We start from the raw sequence: 16,321 nt of genomic DNA, 5'->3' as shown, positions 1-16,321 counted from the left end.
GCTTGAATGGAACCAATACAGAGTAGAGCGTATATTTTGTGCCAAATAACGTTTGAAAATTAAGAAGAGTCAGACCATCCAATGGTTTTGCCTTTGTAGATTTTTTTTTTTTTTTAGTTTCCCAGAGAAAAGTAGAAGTCGAGCCATCAAGTGCAACAAATATTGGGAACACACTCAATACAATTAACCCTATAACTATCAGGGATATAGGAAGGAGACCAATTATTAAAATCCTGTGCAAGACTTAAGCAACAGTACAAAATTGTGTTCAAATAAATCTGAAAAACTGTCACATATATACATTATATATATATATATATATACACACATATATATGCCCAAATATTTAAATCGGTGAAAAGAAGGTTTGAAAGGCAGGAGTGTTAATAAATAATCCAAGGAGGCTGTGTTGATGGGCATTAATTCACTTACTGAACTGAGAATGATCTTTATCTTTAAGAATAAGGGAAACCTGAAATAAAGCATGAGGGAGGATACCGGAGCTGTAGGACTTCTTAAACATGACATGTCAAAGAGATAATTAATCTTTATTAAAAAAAATAAAACCCTAATAAAACTTTGCAGGAACGGCATCAGGCCCTGGGCATTTGCCATTCTGCATTCGACTAAGAGCAATCAATTTCATCTAATGTAAAAGGGCCTAATAAATTTGAGGAAATATCAGGATCAATGCAAAGCACATTAATAGTTAGCGGATTAATTTATGACCCAATGGAAGTGAAAATTTGAGTAAACTTAAGTCTTGTAGTTAGTAGAATTAACACATTTAGACTGGAAATCTGTCAAGTGTTAGAAAGATTAGCGCTCCTTTCATTAGTAGCTGAATCGGAAATCATTTCCTCCCTTAATACATGCCTCCCAAATAGTTTTAGCTAAAACGCCCAGTGATCAATATGATCATTAATAACTGCTATAAAATCAGGATCACTGAGCAAGAAGATAAAATGCCAAGGAGACCAGGACATTGAAAGACCTCGTAAAGCCAGGTGAAACCTAACCGCAGCACGGTCTGAAATAAGCTTTACAAATATATGAGCTAACCATTGGAAGTAATTTATCAACCAGAAGATATGGGTCTATATGGGGAAAGAAAAAAAAAATAGGGATGGGGAGAATAGATAAGTTTTGTGTTAGGGTTATGAGAAAAAAAAAAAAAAAAAAAAACCTGCACCAAACATCAGGAAACTGCATATTGCTCCATAAATATTTTGACTGCTCACAGGGCCTAGATGAGGAGCGGTCTGGCATAGGGTCTAAACAACAATTAAATAAAAGACCATACACATTTATCACCATTCTGTGGTTTATTTGGCCACCAGTTTACATTAATCAATTTCAATGCAATGCAATGGAATGCTTGGTCTCAAACATGTTGACCAATTTCAAAACCCAAATCCTTACCAATAGAATTCCAAAACCCTCCCTCTCTGTTAAGGGAGGATTTAGGAACCCACCCCTGAAATTCACCCCTCCTAGAAAAATAAAGACAGACAACATGAGGGTTAACCAAATCACACACACACACAACCCTGAACCCTGGCATAAGAAAGGGGAAAAGACTGTTTAAGTTGGTTACAAGCACACTTTCTCCTCCCCGTCATCAACTGGCATACCTTCGGGTTGGAAGGAATCTTCCACTAAAGCGATGGAAAGCAGGCAGGGTATGGGAGAGTTCTTGTCCTTAAAAGATGATAAATCTTCATTTCAGTAACTGATATGGAATCTCTGATGGCACTGAATTAAGTGCTAAACAAGGTTTCAAATCATCTTCTCAGATGACCAGAAAGCTGAGAGTGCCAACTCTCCCCCAGGTAATTCAACAAAAGTGTCATTCCTGGGCCCTTCTGCATGTAATATTAAAAAAAAAGATAACTGAAATATAAAATTAAATAAAAGTTCTCCACTTTTACAGCTTTAAAAATAATTCAGTAGCAACTTAATTTGGAAAATAAGGAATATGAAAACGTGATTTGACGATTGAAACAGGGAAGGTACCTCAGTTTGGTCTCTGCTAAGTTTTGTTCACACTTTAATATCAGCCATTATTATTTTATGTCCAGCCAATGGTGTATGACATATAGCCACTCTGCCCCGAAATGTCCACTCACTCAGATCACAGAATTAAGGCAAAATAACTGGCTTTCCCCCTCCTTCATCAGACAAGTATTTCCATTATTAAACTGCTAAATCTTAACACTGAGCTCCCAGATCACAAAAGGAGGCAGTGGGCAGGTATAAAGAGCAGTTCAAGAGATTACCATTAGAATTATAACTAAAAACAAAATACACTTGAAAGCAAAAAGAACCGTACAGTAAAAGACTTCAAAGAGAAAGTAGGCAGAGAGGCACTTCTCTGGGCTGCAGATGGTTCGGTTGGACTGTTAATGACTACTGGCTGACAGAGGACCCTGTAATGCCCGGTGGCCGTTTGATTAGTTAGGAAATGCTTTAGTGTTCACAGACGGAGAGGTTTAAAGTGGAGGTGGTGGTGGTGGTGAAGGGGTTTGTCTCGCTTTTCCTCCTGACTCTTATAGCTCATCGTGATCCACATCTGAATCATCCTCCCCTGCTTCATCAAGATCCAGATCCTGTGGAAAGAAATATTTTTAGAATACATGTAAAGACACATGTTAGTGCAATGGCAACAACTCGAATGTCTGCTCACTGAAACAAATGTTATCACACCCAATCATAGCGATCCCTACCATAAAGCCATGTGTACTAGCATGACTTCAATTCAACTCAGCAAAACTTGACAGAAACGTGCCAGTAATCCCTGTTGCAAAGCAAGTGCAGCCGCCAGGAAACGTTCAGAGGTCTGAGATATGTTTTGACCAGCAGTGTTCAGTTGCAAATTCCTTTCCTCATAGCTGGGACGTGCGGACTAGCTAGTGTTGCCTGACTTGGTATAGTCAGTGGTGGTGGTGGGGGGTGGGGTGGGGGGCACTGGAAGGTAAGCTGCTATAACAGTTGTGTTGAGCATTAGTGGCGATGATAAATATTCTAAAATTAAACTTCCTAGAAATATTTCTTTGGATGGTTTTATATGGTCTTTATATTGCAATATATTGTTAAAATAGTTAATATCCATAGACTATCCAGTCTGGATATTTTCTCGATATTTAGGTTGGATCACCCACCCCATGCTAACTTTAGATATTTGAAAAGCAGACCTCACAGAAGGGTTCACGTCAAGATTTTAAGGAGAGACTGAAGGAAATGCTTCTCCATTTCATTACCCAGACTGCGTGATATATAAAAAAAAAAAAAATTCAATTACTCCCGGACCAGTTTTATACTACTGCATTCCTTATGGATTGATATTAATTTGTGCACAACAAACTGTTAGCAAATGACAGTCGTTATACTTGCAAAAACAAATACCAATTATGTCCTAATGATAAAAAGTGTCAAAAGGTTTATCCTTTGTGGCTTCAGAAGCAAAGGGCCATGCAGTAGGCAGTTATTTTTGAGGCATTTCATTGGGGTGCCAGTAATTAAGGAAATCAGCATAAAAAAATTATTTTAAAAAACTGAAAATAATGTAAATGCTTGCATCTGATGTGCACACACATCTCCCTGAATCAAGTTAAAACTTCAAAGTTGGAGAAACTGGGCCACACTCTGAATCATTCAGGTTCTTGGAAAGTGCCTGAATGAGATTTGCAACAGGGACTTTTACCCTCTGCAGAGGAGGACGGGCACCAGGAATGCCCATGAGACAGACAGCAAACAACTGCAGATCCATAAGCAAACTCAAGTTTACAATCATTAATCATGCCAACTATTGGTAAAGTTTTAGGTCAATGCATACCTCCCCCCATTTATGTGCAAACGCATTGCACATCCAAAGTTTAATTAGTGAAGAAACGCATCAACTTAGCAAAAAGAGATTTGTCTGTGGCCAGAGCTGCCCGATTTTTAATTGAAATTATGGTATGGTATATTTATAGTATGAAATCTAAAAATGTTAATAAGTTAAACCAAACGACTGAAGAAAAAAAAATGCAACCAAATTATACATACAGACTCCTCATCCTCATCTCCCGCTGGTGCTCCACCTTCTTTTCCTCCGCTCTCCAAAAACTTTGTGAATCCATCTAGCGTTCTCTCACCATTGTAGTCAATTACCTACGAGAGAAGAAAATAATAACTAAAACACACACCATTTATTATTATAACTTATCCAGATAACTTTCAAATGCAGCATTAGTTTTGCTAAAACATAAGTAACTTTTTATGGGGTTGGTCATAGCTGTGTGACCTTGCAAAACTGGGCTCTAGATTTAGAAAAAAATAAAATAATTTACCCATCACTCATTTAACAACAATTACATGGTGATCTTGGTCAACACGTCCTCTAGTAAGTGCTCCGTTTCCTCAAAGCATAATTTGGACACAATGGGGTTTTCATTTCTAGATTACAAATTTAGATCCATGCAGCACCCCAGGAGCTCCCAGGATCTTGACAAGCAGTGAATTTCACTGGGTTCGGGAACGTCTTGCTTCCTTTGCACATGTTGTGAGGCAAGCTATATCTGACCATTTCAAAGTCTTTAGGCTAATTATTATCAGCAAATTGCTTTGTTTGCAATTTCTAACAGATTTACAAAATATCATGTGGGGAGTTAATTTGGACTTGATCATGGATTTAATTTTTAATAAAAAAAAATAAAAAAACCATCATATTATCATAATCATCCTTTATTTTACCAGGAATTATCCCATTGAGATAAGAGAGAAGCTCTTTTACCAGGGAGTCTTGGCCAAAATGGCAGCACAGAAAGTTTCACATACAGATTAGACATGCATAAAACACATAAAAATATCATCCAACTTTTTTCCAGAAATTACATAAAACATTCCGTCTCTTCCAGGTAGAACTAAAAAGACTTCAAAAAATTACATTTTCAGCTGAAAGACACTGCATTCTTTGTAAGATAATGTTATGTTAAAAGTTGATACTGAAACAACCCCATAGGCATTTTTTTGCATTGATGCTTTATCATAAAGCATTGAATATTAATATCCTACATACAGACCAGCCCCATGTATATCGATAATCTGATAATCTTTAAAAATTTATATTGTGCTAAAAATACACCTAAAACAGATGTTCTCATGACCTTACCTTACGGTCATCGCCAGCAGGGAAGAACTTCAGTGTGGGGAAGCTATGCACTTTGACATCTTCAATCTCATTGGCTGTGGAGTCCATCTTGGCCACAACAATGTTTGCATTGTCTTTGAACTTCTCACCCAACTGATCCCAGATAGGGGCCAGCTGCTTACAGTGACCACACCATGGGGCATCTGGATAGAAAAAGCAAGTGGAATGCATTACGGTCACTTTGTATGATGAACAGGCCAAAATTAGAGTAAATAAACCATTTAATTGGATAAAGTCTCTAGATTTGCATTTGGATTAAAGATATATTATTTTGTACTCCGTAGAAAGAAATCATAATTTGGTACATGACAGAACTGTCGTTTTAATTAAACTAAGATCTCTAGAAGCTGTTGCACTTGCTCTCCAAAACATAAGACATGCAACATGGATATAATCATAAAAATGTGATTACATGTTGTATAAATGTAAACTTGGGCCGACAACTTGACTATACAAAGCGCCACTGGAGCTTGAATATAACTGCAAAGGAACAAGTAATCATTGATACTGGTGAGATAGAGATATATATATATATATATTTTAGAGGTAATTACAAAAGAGGTGCCAAATTGTGAAGTTCTCACTCGTTCCCATTATAGCAAGTTCAGGACATATAGGAACGAGATCTCCAAGTAAGTATCCTGTGGGTATCCTGCCCCGTTCCAGGATTAGCAGTATGTTTTGACAGATACAGCAATCTGTGTTTACAATGCCAGGCTATTGGGAGGGGTAGCAATCCAACTTTCAAAATAAATCAGGCAATATGCCAGGCAAAGTGATCTCTCAAAACAAGAGGTCAGACATCTAAAATGGAACAAGCAATATTCAAGACCACAGAATCTAAGAAAAAAAAAAAAAAAAAATTTATATAATGGAGAAAAAATACGTACAAAATTCTACAAAGACATTCTTAGCAGGGTCGAAGGCAACCTCTTCAAAGTTTTTGCCCACCAAGACCTTGACAGGGTTCTTGTCCCAGTCGTCAGGAATGTCCTGACTCATCAAATGAGGCTGAAAGACATTAAAATCATTCAAAACACACACCCCAATCATTCCAAAAAGACAGAACATATTTTCTTTAGTCATTTAAAGGCAGGGTAGGTAAAAAATTTATAAACATTCTTCCAAATTCTTTTAAACTTTCTATATAGATCAATGCATAATTAAAATGTAAGTACTCTGATAAAAGAGTACAAAAATCGAGTAACTCTAGACCGTTTAATCTGTATTAAACGCAGCTCATTTCCATTCGGGACGAAACATAGGATTGGCTTAGGCGACTGTCACTCTCTCGCAACCATGGCAACCACCCTTTTGCCACACATGACCTGCCCACTTGCGCACGCACGTTTGATTTGAGGAATTCTAGAGGCACGGATCCTAGGAATACCAAAACAATGGCAGAGAAACAGCAAGCAAAATTCACAGTACCAGCCTATGCAGTTAGTAAAGGCAAACCAGGCAAAAAAAGGAAGACAGTAACAGTACAAGAAAAGACAATGAACAAAGTATGTGGATAAACAAAGAAATAAAACGCGATTTAATATCGGCATGGCTTTCCAGCGATGGCGAGAACTGAGGGAACTCAAGTGCTCCTTGCCCTGCACTTCGACCACCCCGTCCTCGGCCTCTACTTCCTCGGACCCTAGTTGCACGGCCTCTTGCACGACCTCCTCTGCTTCGCCCTCGACCCCGGACCTGTTCTCGAGCTGACGATGCGGTACTTGTCTCTGGAGTGTAGTCCTCAGCAGAGTCAACAATGCTTTCATCATGGAAACTCTTACATGCAGAACAACGTATATGTTATGAATCTTACACGAAATTCATCTTCAGCACAGTGCAATGACGGTAATGGAAAAGCGTGTATCATGCAACCTGTTTTTAGCTTTGCCTTATAGATAACTAGCTCGTTAGCGAATCAGAAAATATATATTTTAAACTTTACCAATATCAATATGCTAGCTTGATAGTGAGTACTAAAATACATCTTGTTTATCTTTATTATTATAAAGTTATTTTTATTGCATGTGATTCTGACATGTCACTACATGCACTGTGCTCCTTCCTCTCCGCTCATCTCAGGTAAATAATGCGTCTTCCAGCTCAGTGGTCGGAGTCGCGCGTTCATGTGTTTTGGGGGCGTGGCTTTGGAAGGAGCCCAGAAGGGAGGGGGTGGAGTGAATGGAAATTAAAATGTCTTTAGAATGTCTTTAAAACAGTCGTGAGAGGTCTACAGACACTCGATTTTTATACTTTCTTTTTCAGAGTACTTACATTTTAATTATGTATTGATATATAAATAAAGTTTAAACAAATTTGGAAAAAAAGTTTTTTACTACCCTGCCTTTAAGTGCCAATTTTAAAGTAACTACTAAATCTACCGTAAAGACTCATTTCCTAATTTCAAACACAGACATTGTTTGTTCGGGTTTAGGTTTAAACAAAGTTCTCAGCCACCTTAAGCTTTCCCTCTGTGAAGTCTGTGCAGAAGGTGATGATGTTCTCTGCTGTGATTTCTGAGGTTTCTGGTTTGTATTTGGTCATCTCTTCCTCTAAGGTAATGAGGCGGATTGCTGGGCACTCTTCCTTCTTAAGACCAAAGAACTCCAGAATTCGCTGATTATCATCCACATCACTGTCAATAAAGATGAAGAGAATCTGTGGAGAAAGAGAATTGTGTTAAACTAACATATCCAGGAAACATACACTGACACACCATTTAAAAAAAAAAAAATAATAATAATAATATATAAAAGGAAGTTAATTAACCGGTTAACCATTAACTGACCTTTAAGAATTTTTACCAGTTATACCATTAAAAAAATATATATATATATTTTAGAAGGTTTGCTGCATTGCTAAAATAGTCTTACGCCACGTGTATAAATTTTTTTTAAAGAAAAAAAAAAAAAAAAAAAAATACAAAATTTAGGCTAAAACGAAACCGAATCCTAAGTTGGGTCTCATTCAACAAAATCAAATGTTTACGTATTCACAATGTAAATGCCAAATTATTTATTATGTAGCCTACTTCACTCACGTTTCAATATACACATAGATCAAAATGTTTTGCATAACATGACGGCGGTACTGATATAACGCTTTACAGCATAGTTTGTAGAAGCACTGCGAGTGATAAGACTAGGGCTATGCCGACAGACGATGATATCGTGTATTGACTATAGCAGATGTCGCTTTCGATAGTCAAGACTATATTAGGCTCATTCTCCTATTAATGTATTAAACAATAAAAATGTTTCTGTGGCGGTGCGTCAGGCTTGTCATGGGGCGCACAGTGCATGACTGATGAAGCAGTTCAATTGAACTTTACTCCAAATATATAATCTTACCAGTTTTGAATACTTCATTTAACGTGTTTGTCTACGTCCAATATTAGTGTTAAATAAAACTTTACACGAAATCTACTATTGATTTTTTACCGTTGACTGATTTTGCAGAAAATTTAGATCGATAATTTCCGTGCACAGATGCAGAAAATTTGTCACAGGACAAGCGATATGACAGTTGCGCCCAACTATATATGAATTAGCAGTTTTAAATAGTTTTTATATTTAACGTTAGTTTATCATTATGTTCCAAAGTATATTTTTTCAATTGTTGGCGATTCCATAGGCTCTGTCGTGCACCTGCATGGTTTAAAATAAATAGTTATGCTACGAAAAGAACAAAGAGTCTCTCTTGCTCCACCCACGCTCAATATTGTGCATCGTCGATCTCAAAGGCTGACGATATGGCAATTTGAAAAGTGACCATATCATCCAACACTAATGTGAATCCTCATTGCATTACATGCTTTTTGCGCATGTAGAATTAATCCCCAGGAAACAAATGTTAGTATTTTTAATGGGTCACAGACCCTTATCCTTTCAAATTAAATGCAATTAAAATTAAATAATATTGTTTGTTAAAAGTTAACATATACACACACACACACAAACACATATACCCACCTTGCCTTTGAAGCCCTTAGATGCCTTTTTAAATTGATCCATCTTGTCCTGGAAGTCCGTGGCTGTTTTTGGCAAAAACATTAGGATGTGGGACTTTATTTCACCTCCAAAGATTTTTGGAGCAGTCTGCAAAAGAAAAAAAAAAAATATTAAAACTCAAACCCATTGTTTCCCCTCACAATCTTTAAATGCATTCACGTTTTCAATAGAAATATAAATAGGTTAACTTGAGCCCTGTATGCAACAGGTCAAACACACATCTGTAAAATTAATATACATCAAGAGCCAAAAGTGTTGCTAAAGTTTACCTGCTCTGTAAACTCAATGACCAGGGGAAGTTGGTTGGCCTTGATGAAGTTCAGTAGATTTTCTTTGCTGATCTCTTCTTCGAATGTATTGCGACCCTCATCAAACTGAAAAACAAAAAATAAGAGAAAGATTTCCTCTTAGCTTAGCTTCAATACATATTATCAACACAATATATTTTGGTGTACATGGCAACAAACTCACTGTAATTGAGAGCTAACTAGGGAACTATGCATCACTCAAGCATAGAAACGTGACTGCAACAGCTGCTGGCCATAGGGCAGCTAATATCCTAGATTCGACATGCAGTGGGCATTAATAGAATGCATAAAGAGCAGCTGCATTCTTGTATGAAACTTTTTGCCCTTACTGCCTCAGTGTGTGTGTCTGGGCGCGAAACATGAACCTCAAACTAGCTCAGGAGTACCATGCTCTGTCTATTGCTAACATTCTGAACGAAGAACCATTGAATACTTTAAATAAAACCATGGCAATGACAGTACCAAACATTTGGAAACTAAGATTTTTTTTTTTTTTTTTACGCATTAGTTTTGTTTTTTTAAAGTAAATTTGAAAATTACAGCTTTCTATTTAATATAAATTATTCCTGTGGTGTCAAAGCAAAATTTTCATCAGACATTTATATTAATCAGCCATTAATATGTTTTTGGAACCGATGATCTTTTTTTTTTCCTCCTCAGGATTCTTTGAATAAAAAGTTAAAAGAACAGCATTTATTCAAAATAGTAAGGACTTACAACGTTACAAAAGATTTCAGTTATCAGTTTAAAATGCTTACATTTAAAAAGTCCTTGCCTTTAAAAAAAAAAAAAAAAAAAAGTCGAACATTTGAAAGGTATTGTATACTGTTCAAAAGTAACAGTTTTTATTCGATCCTGATACTTAATCTAGTAGTTACACGACAATGGTACAAATGCAGTGGGACTTGTGTTCAACAGAAGCAATTCACAAGTTTTGAACAACTTAATGGGAGTACATTTCAGCAGTCAATTTCAACTGAATTTTAATTTGTGAACCATCACTAAAGTAAATTCACTGATGTGGTGCTCAGCTCTTGTAAGCAATGTGTGAAGAGTCTAAATGCCTTCCCCTCCACAAAGTATTTTGTTGCACAAAGTATATTAAGGGGTTGATCGGATTCACTGACCTTGATAAACGAAAGCATCATTATCTAATGCATTCAAAGGTCAAGGGGGAAATCGGTGGTCTGCTTAAACCAGCAAGAACCAGCAAACAAAATATATGGTTGAGCAAAGACCAATAATATCAACAGCAGTTGTGTTGCCAGATGAGACTATCACAAGTGCAGCAGGATCATGTTACCATGGCTGCACTGAGTCGTCGGACATGAAAAATTATGGACTGTTATGGATTACATGATCTAAATAGCCTCTCAAAAGCCTGATACTGAGTTGACAATGTTGTCACTTCTTTGGGAGTTTAATTCAGGAAATATATAAAAAAGCCTGTGATTGTTTTGATCCTACTGATGTGTCTAAATACACTTTAATACAACTACCCAGGGCTGCATTCAAAAATGATTGGGCTTGGTACAGAACCAACATCGAGGGCCCAACTTTTGAGTCGCACTAAATTTCCAGGCCACTATTCGAGCCTGAGACACAGAAACCCTGCTAATACTAGGGGTGTGACAATACACTAAGCTCAGAAGACAAGAATTTTTAAGAAATATTCTTTTATCTGTATGAAAGTCACAATGCAAAACAATGCTGGCACATTTTGAAAATTGCCTTATAATGAAAGCCACTTACAGTAAGCCCAGTATCCAAGCACTGACTTGCTTTCCTCCTGTATGATTTCACACAAGTTTTGTCAGAACTTACAACTGTGCATCAGCCATATGTGAGCTAAATTCAGATTGAAGCAGTGACCTTCTAACAGAACACCTTAACACAATTTTAACAAACCGGACTATCAAGCGATTAAAATCTTTTAAAGTGGAATTGCATTTTTTCCCATCAAAAAATAAAAATTACAGCACAAAAGATACAATTTAAAATCATTGTGCGAGACAATAACTAAATTGTACAAAAAGCATCTTTTGATTCAACACTGAGAAAAAAAAGAAAAGGAAAAAAAAAAAAAGGAAAAACATCCAGTAGTTGGCAGCTAGTCACTGACTTAATCTGCACGTTTAAGTGATACATTCAACCTTTGTTTAAATGGATTGATTCAGAAAGTGGCTATGAATGGTTCACTTGATCGCTTGAACGCCTCTGTGTTTCTCAGAGATGCACAACAGTTCTGCTGTGGCATTGTTTGGAACAGATTTTCACCTTGAGAAATATTGTTACGTTTTAATATCACAAAACCTTGTAGCCTGATATCTTGTCACACTCCAAGTTACTACCAATTAATAAGTTAATAAGCAAATCAAGTCTTCTGAAATTTAGTCAAGAGTTACACAGTAACAGGGAACATGTATACCTTCTTAAAAAGAACAACACCATCCTTGGCAACTTCAAACTTTGAAATGACTGCATCATCCGAGGTGATGCCAAAGGGGATGTCATCCACAGCCTCTGCAGTTTTAATGAAGACCTTGGCATCTTCTGATTCAACATCCTGCAGAGAAAGAAAAAAAAAAAAATAATTAGTAAAAAAATAAAGAAAAAACTAAACTAGCTGTCCAAATAAAATTACATTTACCTTAAAGAACCCAATGACTGCAACCTCATTATCAGCAATAAGAGACTCCGCCTGTGTCACATCACTTAAAGTAATGGCTGCAGGGCCAGTTCGCTTTTTCAGCCAGTTGACAATGTCATCAGCCTGTCGGCCAGCTGTAGACATAGCATTAAAATGTCATCGTGAGATAAAAGAACCTTGTGGTACCAAGCAAACTCTTGTACATGAACAAAAAAATGTGACCTTGGTGTGCTAATTATGTTCTACTCTTTGAGTTACAGAAATACTAATTAAACAATGAACAAAAATAATTAAGTGCTCATTCAATGTATCCCCATCCATTCAGGACTGACATAATGCGAATGACATGTCACATTTTCAAAGCTAGTCTTATGTTCCATTTAAACAAGAGAAGAGCGCGCTACACTGGTTTCAGCAGAACTACTAATGAAACACGTCAACAATTAAACTACGGTTCAGCCTTTGAACAAGTCGGAGTTCTTACGAGAACACATGACGCCCTGATAGAGTCCTTCCATCAAGGATAAGACAAAGATTACAATTCTGGAATTGTGTTTTCTGTAATCCCACAAGGAATCTGAAAAGGGTGTGGATTTTTTTTTCTTTTTCTTTTTTGGGCTTAAGACTCTTGAAAGTCCTGGAATTTACATTTGCTGAGACTGGTCTGGTTTGCAGGAGTATGACAGTAATAAACATGGTCATGGAGATCGGCCTACAGCAACCAGACCACAGGCAACGTGAAGAACTGCACGTTGAAGGAAAGGGGGATGGGCCTTATACAAACAGGCTGGAACGCAGGGCTTCCACGTACAGAATGACATGCACGTCTTCAGCAGTTAGCACTTACAGTCATGGTATGCAGACTACTGACCTGTCTAAAACTGAGATGGCATACATACAGCTCCGTTACACTTAAGCTAATCCAACCAAAACAAACCAGGTACAACGGTTTGTACACTCACTGACTTCTATCTGGTTTTGTTTAAAATTATGATTGATAAAGTCAAAAGCTAAAGATAGTCTAGTAGTGCATAAAGGACCAAGTATATTATGTAGAAAAAAATTGCAGCTGATCTCTCACCAGAATACTCCTTGGGGTTCTCCTTCTCTCCTCCCTTGAAGAACTTGATGGTGGGATATCCACGAACACCAAACTCCTGAGCAAGCTCAGATTCCTCGGTTGCATCCACCTTACCAAGTCTTATGTCTGCGCCTTCAGCTTTCAGCATACCTGCTGCTTTAGCATATTCGGGGGCCAGGGCCTTGCAGTGTCCACACCATGGTGCATCTGCAAGAAGCAAAATAAGTTAGTTCAATAAATCTGACATTTACAGTCACTGCAAGTAAAGTCACTAACATTAATGTACTCACAAACCACATTAGAAGGAATTTGTCAATGTGTGTTTGACTGAAAAGCATGTTTTAATCAGGTATTCAAACCCAGTAAAACTGGATTAATTATTAAGTAGGTCAAAATTACCCTAATCTTAATCAACACGTCATCTCACAACAGGGCACATAAGAGTAAAGTCTAAAGTTCATGGAGCTTATAAAAATCCACAAATGCATCATACTCCTTTTTAAATTTTTACCAAATAAAAATACTAAATGAAAGACTGCATTACATTGAATTTGTGGATTTTAAAAACACTTCTCACGTGAACAATGTGCATAAAAATTTATTTTACTGATGTACACGTCAACCTAGCGCAGGGCCGCCTGAAAGTCCTGCCCATATTACACGATGTCACGCCTCTAATTATGACGAAACACTCGTGGACTCCAGCGACTGGCCAACATTATAGTCTATCAGTTCCCTCTACCAGGAAATACTTTGAGAGCGTCCAATGACTTTAGGCCAATAAATCGCAAGTAAATTAACACAGGAGCCCGGTTACGCACAAGTTTGAGAAGTCTTCAGGTTGAAAATTCTTTCATGCCTGCCCATAACGTACTGCATCTCATTTGCATTAAGTGGGTGAAACCGAAAAACAAAGCACTCGAAAAATTGAAAGTGCAAGTCAATGCTTTTCATTTGTTTATCCATTTTAAACACTGAAGCAACTCTGAGCTAAGTTACCATTCCAAGGCTACTATCGCCCTAAATACGGACTCAGTTCTTCAATTAAGACTTGGTTAGCACATGTTTGTTAGTTAAGTTACGACCGCATGAGATTAAGTATTGCTGCAGCAAATCAAAACGAAGAATAAAAAAAAAATGCCATTTCACTGAGAATTGGTTTCGTTTGGTATTTTCCTTATGCACAAGCCATGGACATAAACACAGCAATAACAAGTCAAACAAACTACTTACAAAACTCAACAAGGATATTTGGGTAAGTTTTGAGCGCTTCCTCGAAGTTACTTTTCTTCAGTACGAGCACGTCCTCCTCCTCGGGGATATCAGCCGCGCTAATAGCGGCCAGTGCGCACACAATCAACAACTTCAGCATCTCGGATGACCTCCTTACGAGTCAGCTATAGCGAAAACAGTGATGGAAACCGGGGAGTGTGTTAGCGCGGCGGGTCTTCTTTCACCTTTAAAAGTCTGAAGTGTCGCTTGAATGTTGTGTCTGCCGCTAATTACGTGGCAATGTGTGCAGGAAACAGAGAGGGCAACGCTTCTGCGCATGCGCATTTATAAGGATGAATGCAGTTCGTGTTGAATTGTGAGTGGACCGCGCGTCTCCTAGCACCTGGAAGTGAAACTGCCAGTCTCGAATACGAATTAACAAATCCTACTACGGCGAATGCGTGGCTCATTCATATTATTAATGCAACATGACGTTCCGCCTGTAGAAATGTCTGCGAAAGGGAAGACGTCGCTACGTGATGCAACTGGCGAAATAACTGGGTTTATTAATATAAATTTGATTGAGTACTCAGGAAAGAACGCGAGCATATTCTATTTAAAATTCATGTGCCAATCCCTGAACAATAGTAGGATTCGAAATTTACATTTAGGGTTTCTTTGCATGTTTGAGGCTGTACTAAGGAAACACCCTAACTCAAAATTGTATCCTATCCTTTTAGTAACAATGGTCATTTCACTATAACTTTATCAAGTCAAGAATTAAAATGTATGGGCTTATTGTAGAACACAGCAGTCCAAATTAAAGTAGTCAGTGCACCTAAATTAAAATACCCCTTTTGATATTTCTCATTGTAAAAACGGTGCGAAAGAAAGAAAATATTATACTGTTGTGCAAACACATAGACTAAGGATTTGCATGCAGTTAATTGTGCAAAACAGTGTATAAAATAATGAACTGATACAGGAAGTGGCTCACTATCTCTTTCACCACAGACTTTCTGTGGTTATACACTATAGTGTTATGTTCAGTTGGTTTGCATCACACATTTTATAGACGTTTGAAATAGACGTCTGAAACAGTTGAAATAGACTAAATGCATTAACCTCAGTATGTACATTATTATCATATTTTGGTTAAATATAAGCATGATTTACAAATTAAAATAATAATAACATATAATATTTCACCCAGTCTGATTTGAAAAGAGATAGATAACATATAGCTTATGCATTTAATAAATTAAGCTGTGAATAGTGTTTGCATTTTGGCTATCAGTGATGTCATGCCATGAACCTAAAAGTAAAGAAAGAAAAGTATTTTAAGACCACAAACAGAAAACACAGTGCAGGCTCCTTGCAACTGGAATTCAGTTTCCTCAAAACTGGTTTCACTGAAATAAAAGATGATGATAGACCAGGACCAGATTTTTTTCTTTCTGTTGCTATTATCAAGAAATGCTGTGACCCCACTAACTTTGAGATATAGCTAACTTTACAATGACAATGGCACAATGTTACACATGTAAACTGACTGTTTTTCAAACGGTTTTCTGCTCTAGAGAAACATTCACAAGAGAGAATATCAGCAAACTGTATGGTGAGATCTTGTTGGCTTAGAGGTGTTAGTAACAGGAACTAACACTAACTCTGTTTGGTTAACAAAGAATTGTCAGCTAAGGAAAATAAATGCTTTGTCTAGTTTACAGGGCAATATGGAAAATATTTCATTCAGCATTGTAAACTCGTGATTAATGTAGTGTTTTGAAATATTAAGTAAAAACCCATATCATTAATGTTGCAGTTCCCGATTTACTTACCATGTCATCATAATAAAAGCTACCAAAATCG

The 16,321-nt window shown here is 37.1% G+C and overlaps 1 protein-coding gene across 1 annotated transcript; it reads right to left on the bottom strand.

The window, feature by feature from the left end:
- Nucleotides 1-1,306: 1,306 nt before the first annotated feature.
- Nucleotides 1,307-14,792, bottom strand: LOC113050684 (prolyl 4-hydroxylase, beta polypeptide). Its single transcript, XM_026213906.1, has 11 exons — nucleotides 14,474-14,792; nucleotides 13,241-13,447; nucleotides 12,160-12,293; nucleotides 11,938-12,075; nucleotides 9,471-9,575; nucleotides 9,163-9,288; nucleotides 7,649-7,849; nucleotides 6,082-6,202; nucleotides 5,153-5,334; nucleotides 4,048-4,152; nucleotides 1,307-2,609 (listed from the first exon to the last, which is right to left on the bottom strand). Exons 1-11 carry the CDS (start codon nucleotides 14,610-14,612, stop codon nucleotides 2,550-2,552), a joined length of 1,518 nt encoding a protein of 505 aa, XP_026069691.1. The 5' UTR covers nucleotides 14,613-14,792; the 3' UTR covers nucleotides 1,307-2,549.
- Between the last annotated feature and the right edge of the window lie 1,529 nt (nucleotides 14,793-16,321).

This window comes from Carassius auratus, chromosome 31 (assembly GCF_003368295.1).
Source record: "Carassius auratus strain Wakin chromosome 31, ASM336829v1, whole genome shotgun sequence".
In the NCBI taxonomy this organism is placed as follows: domain Eukaryota; kingdom Metazoa; phylum Chordata; class Actinopteri; order Cypriniformes; family Cyprinidae; genus Carassius; species Carassius auratus.
This window is presented reverse-complemented; position numbering and strand designations above follow the sequence as displayed.

Bases quoted from the DNA above. Each gene is read 5' to 3' on its own strand.
- LOC113050684 (XM_026213906.1), bottom strand. From the start codon at position 14,612: ATGCTGAAGTTGTTGATTGTGTGCGCACTGGCCGCTATTAGCGCGGCT. The intron at 6,203-7,648 runs GTGGCTGAGAAC...AATGTCTTTCAG, and splicing joins TCACAGAGGGAAAGCTTAAG to CCTCATTTGATGAGTCAGGA. The intron at 2,610-4,047 runs GTATGTATAATT...TTCTTTCCACAG, and splicing joins GAGATGAGGATGAGGAGTCT to GATCTGGATCTTGATGAAGC.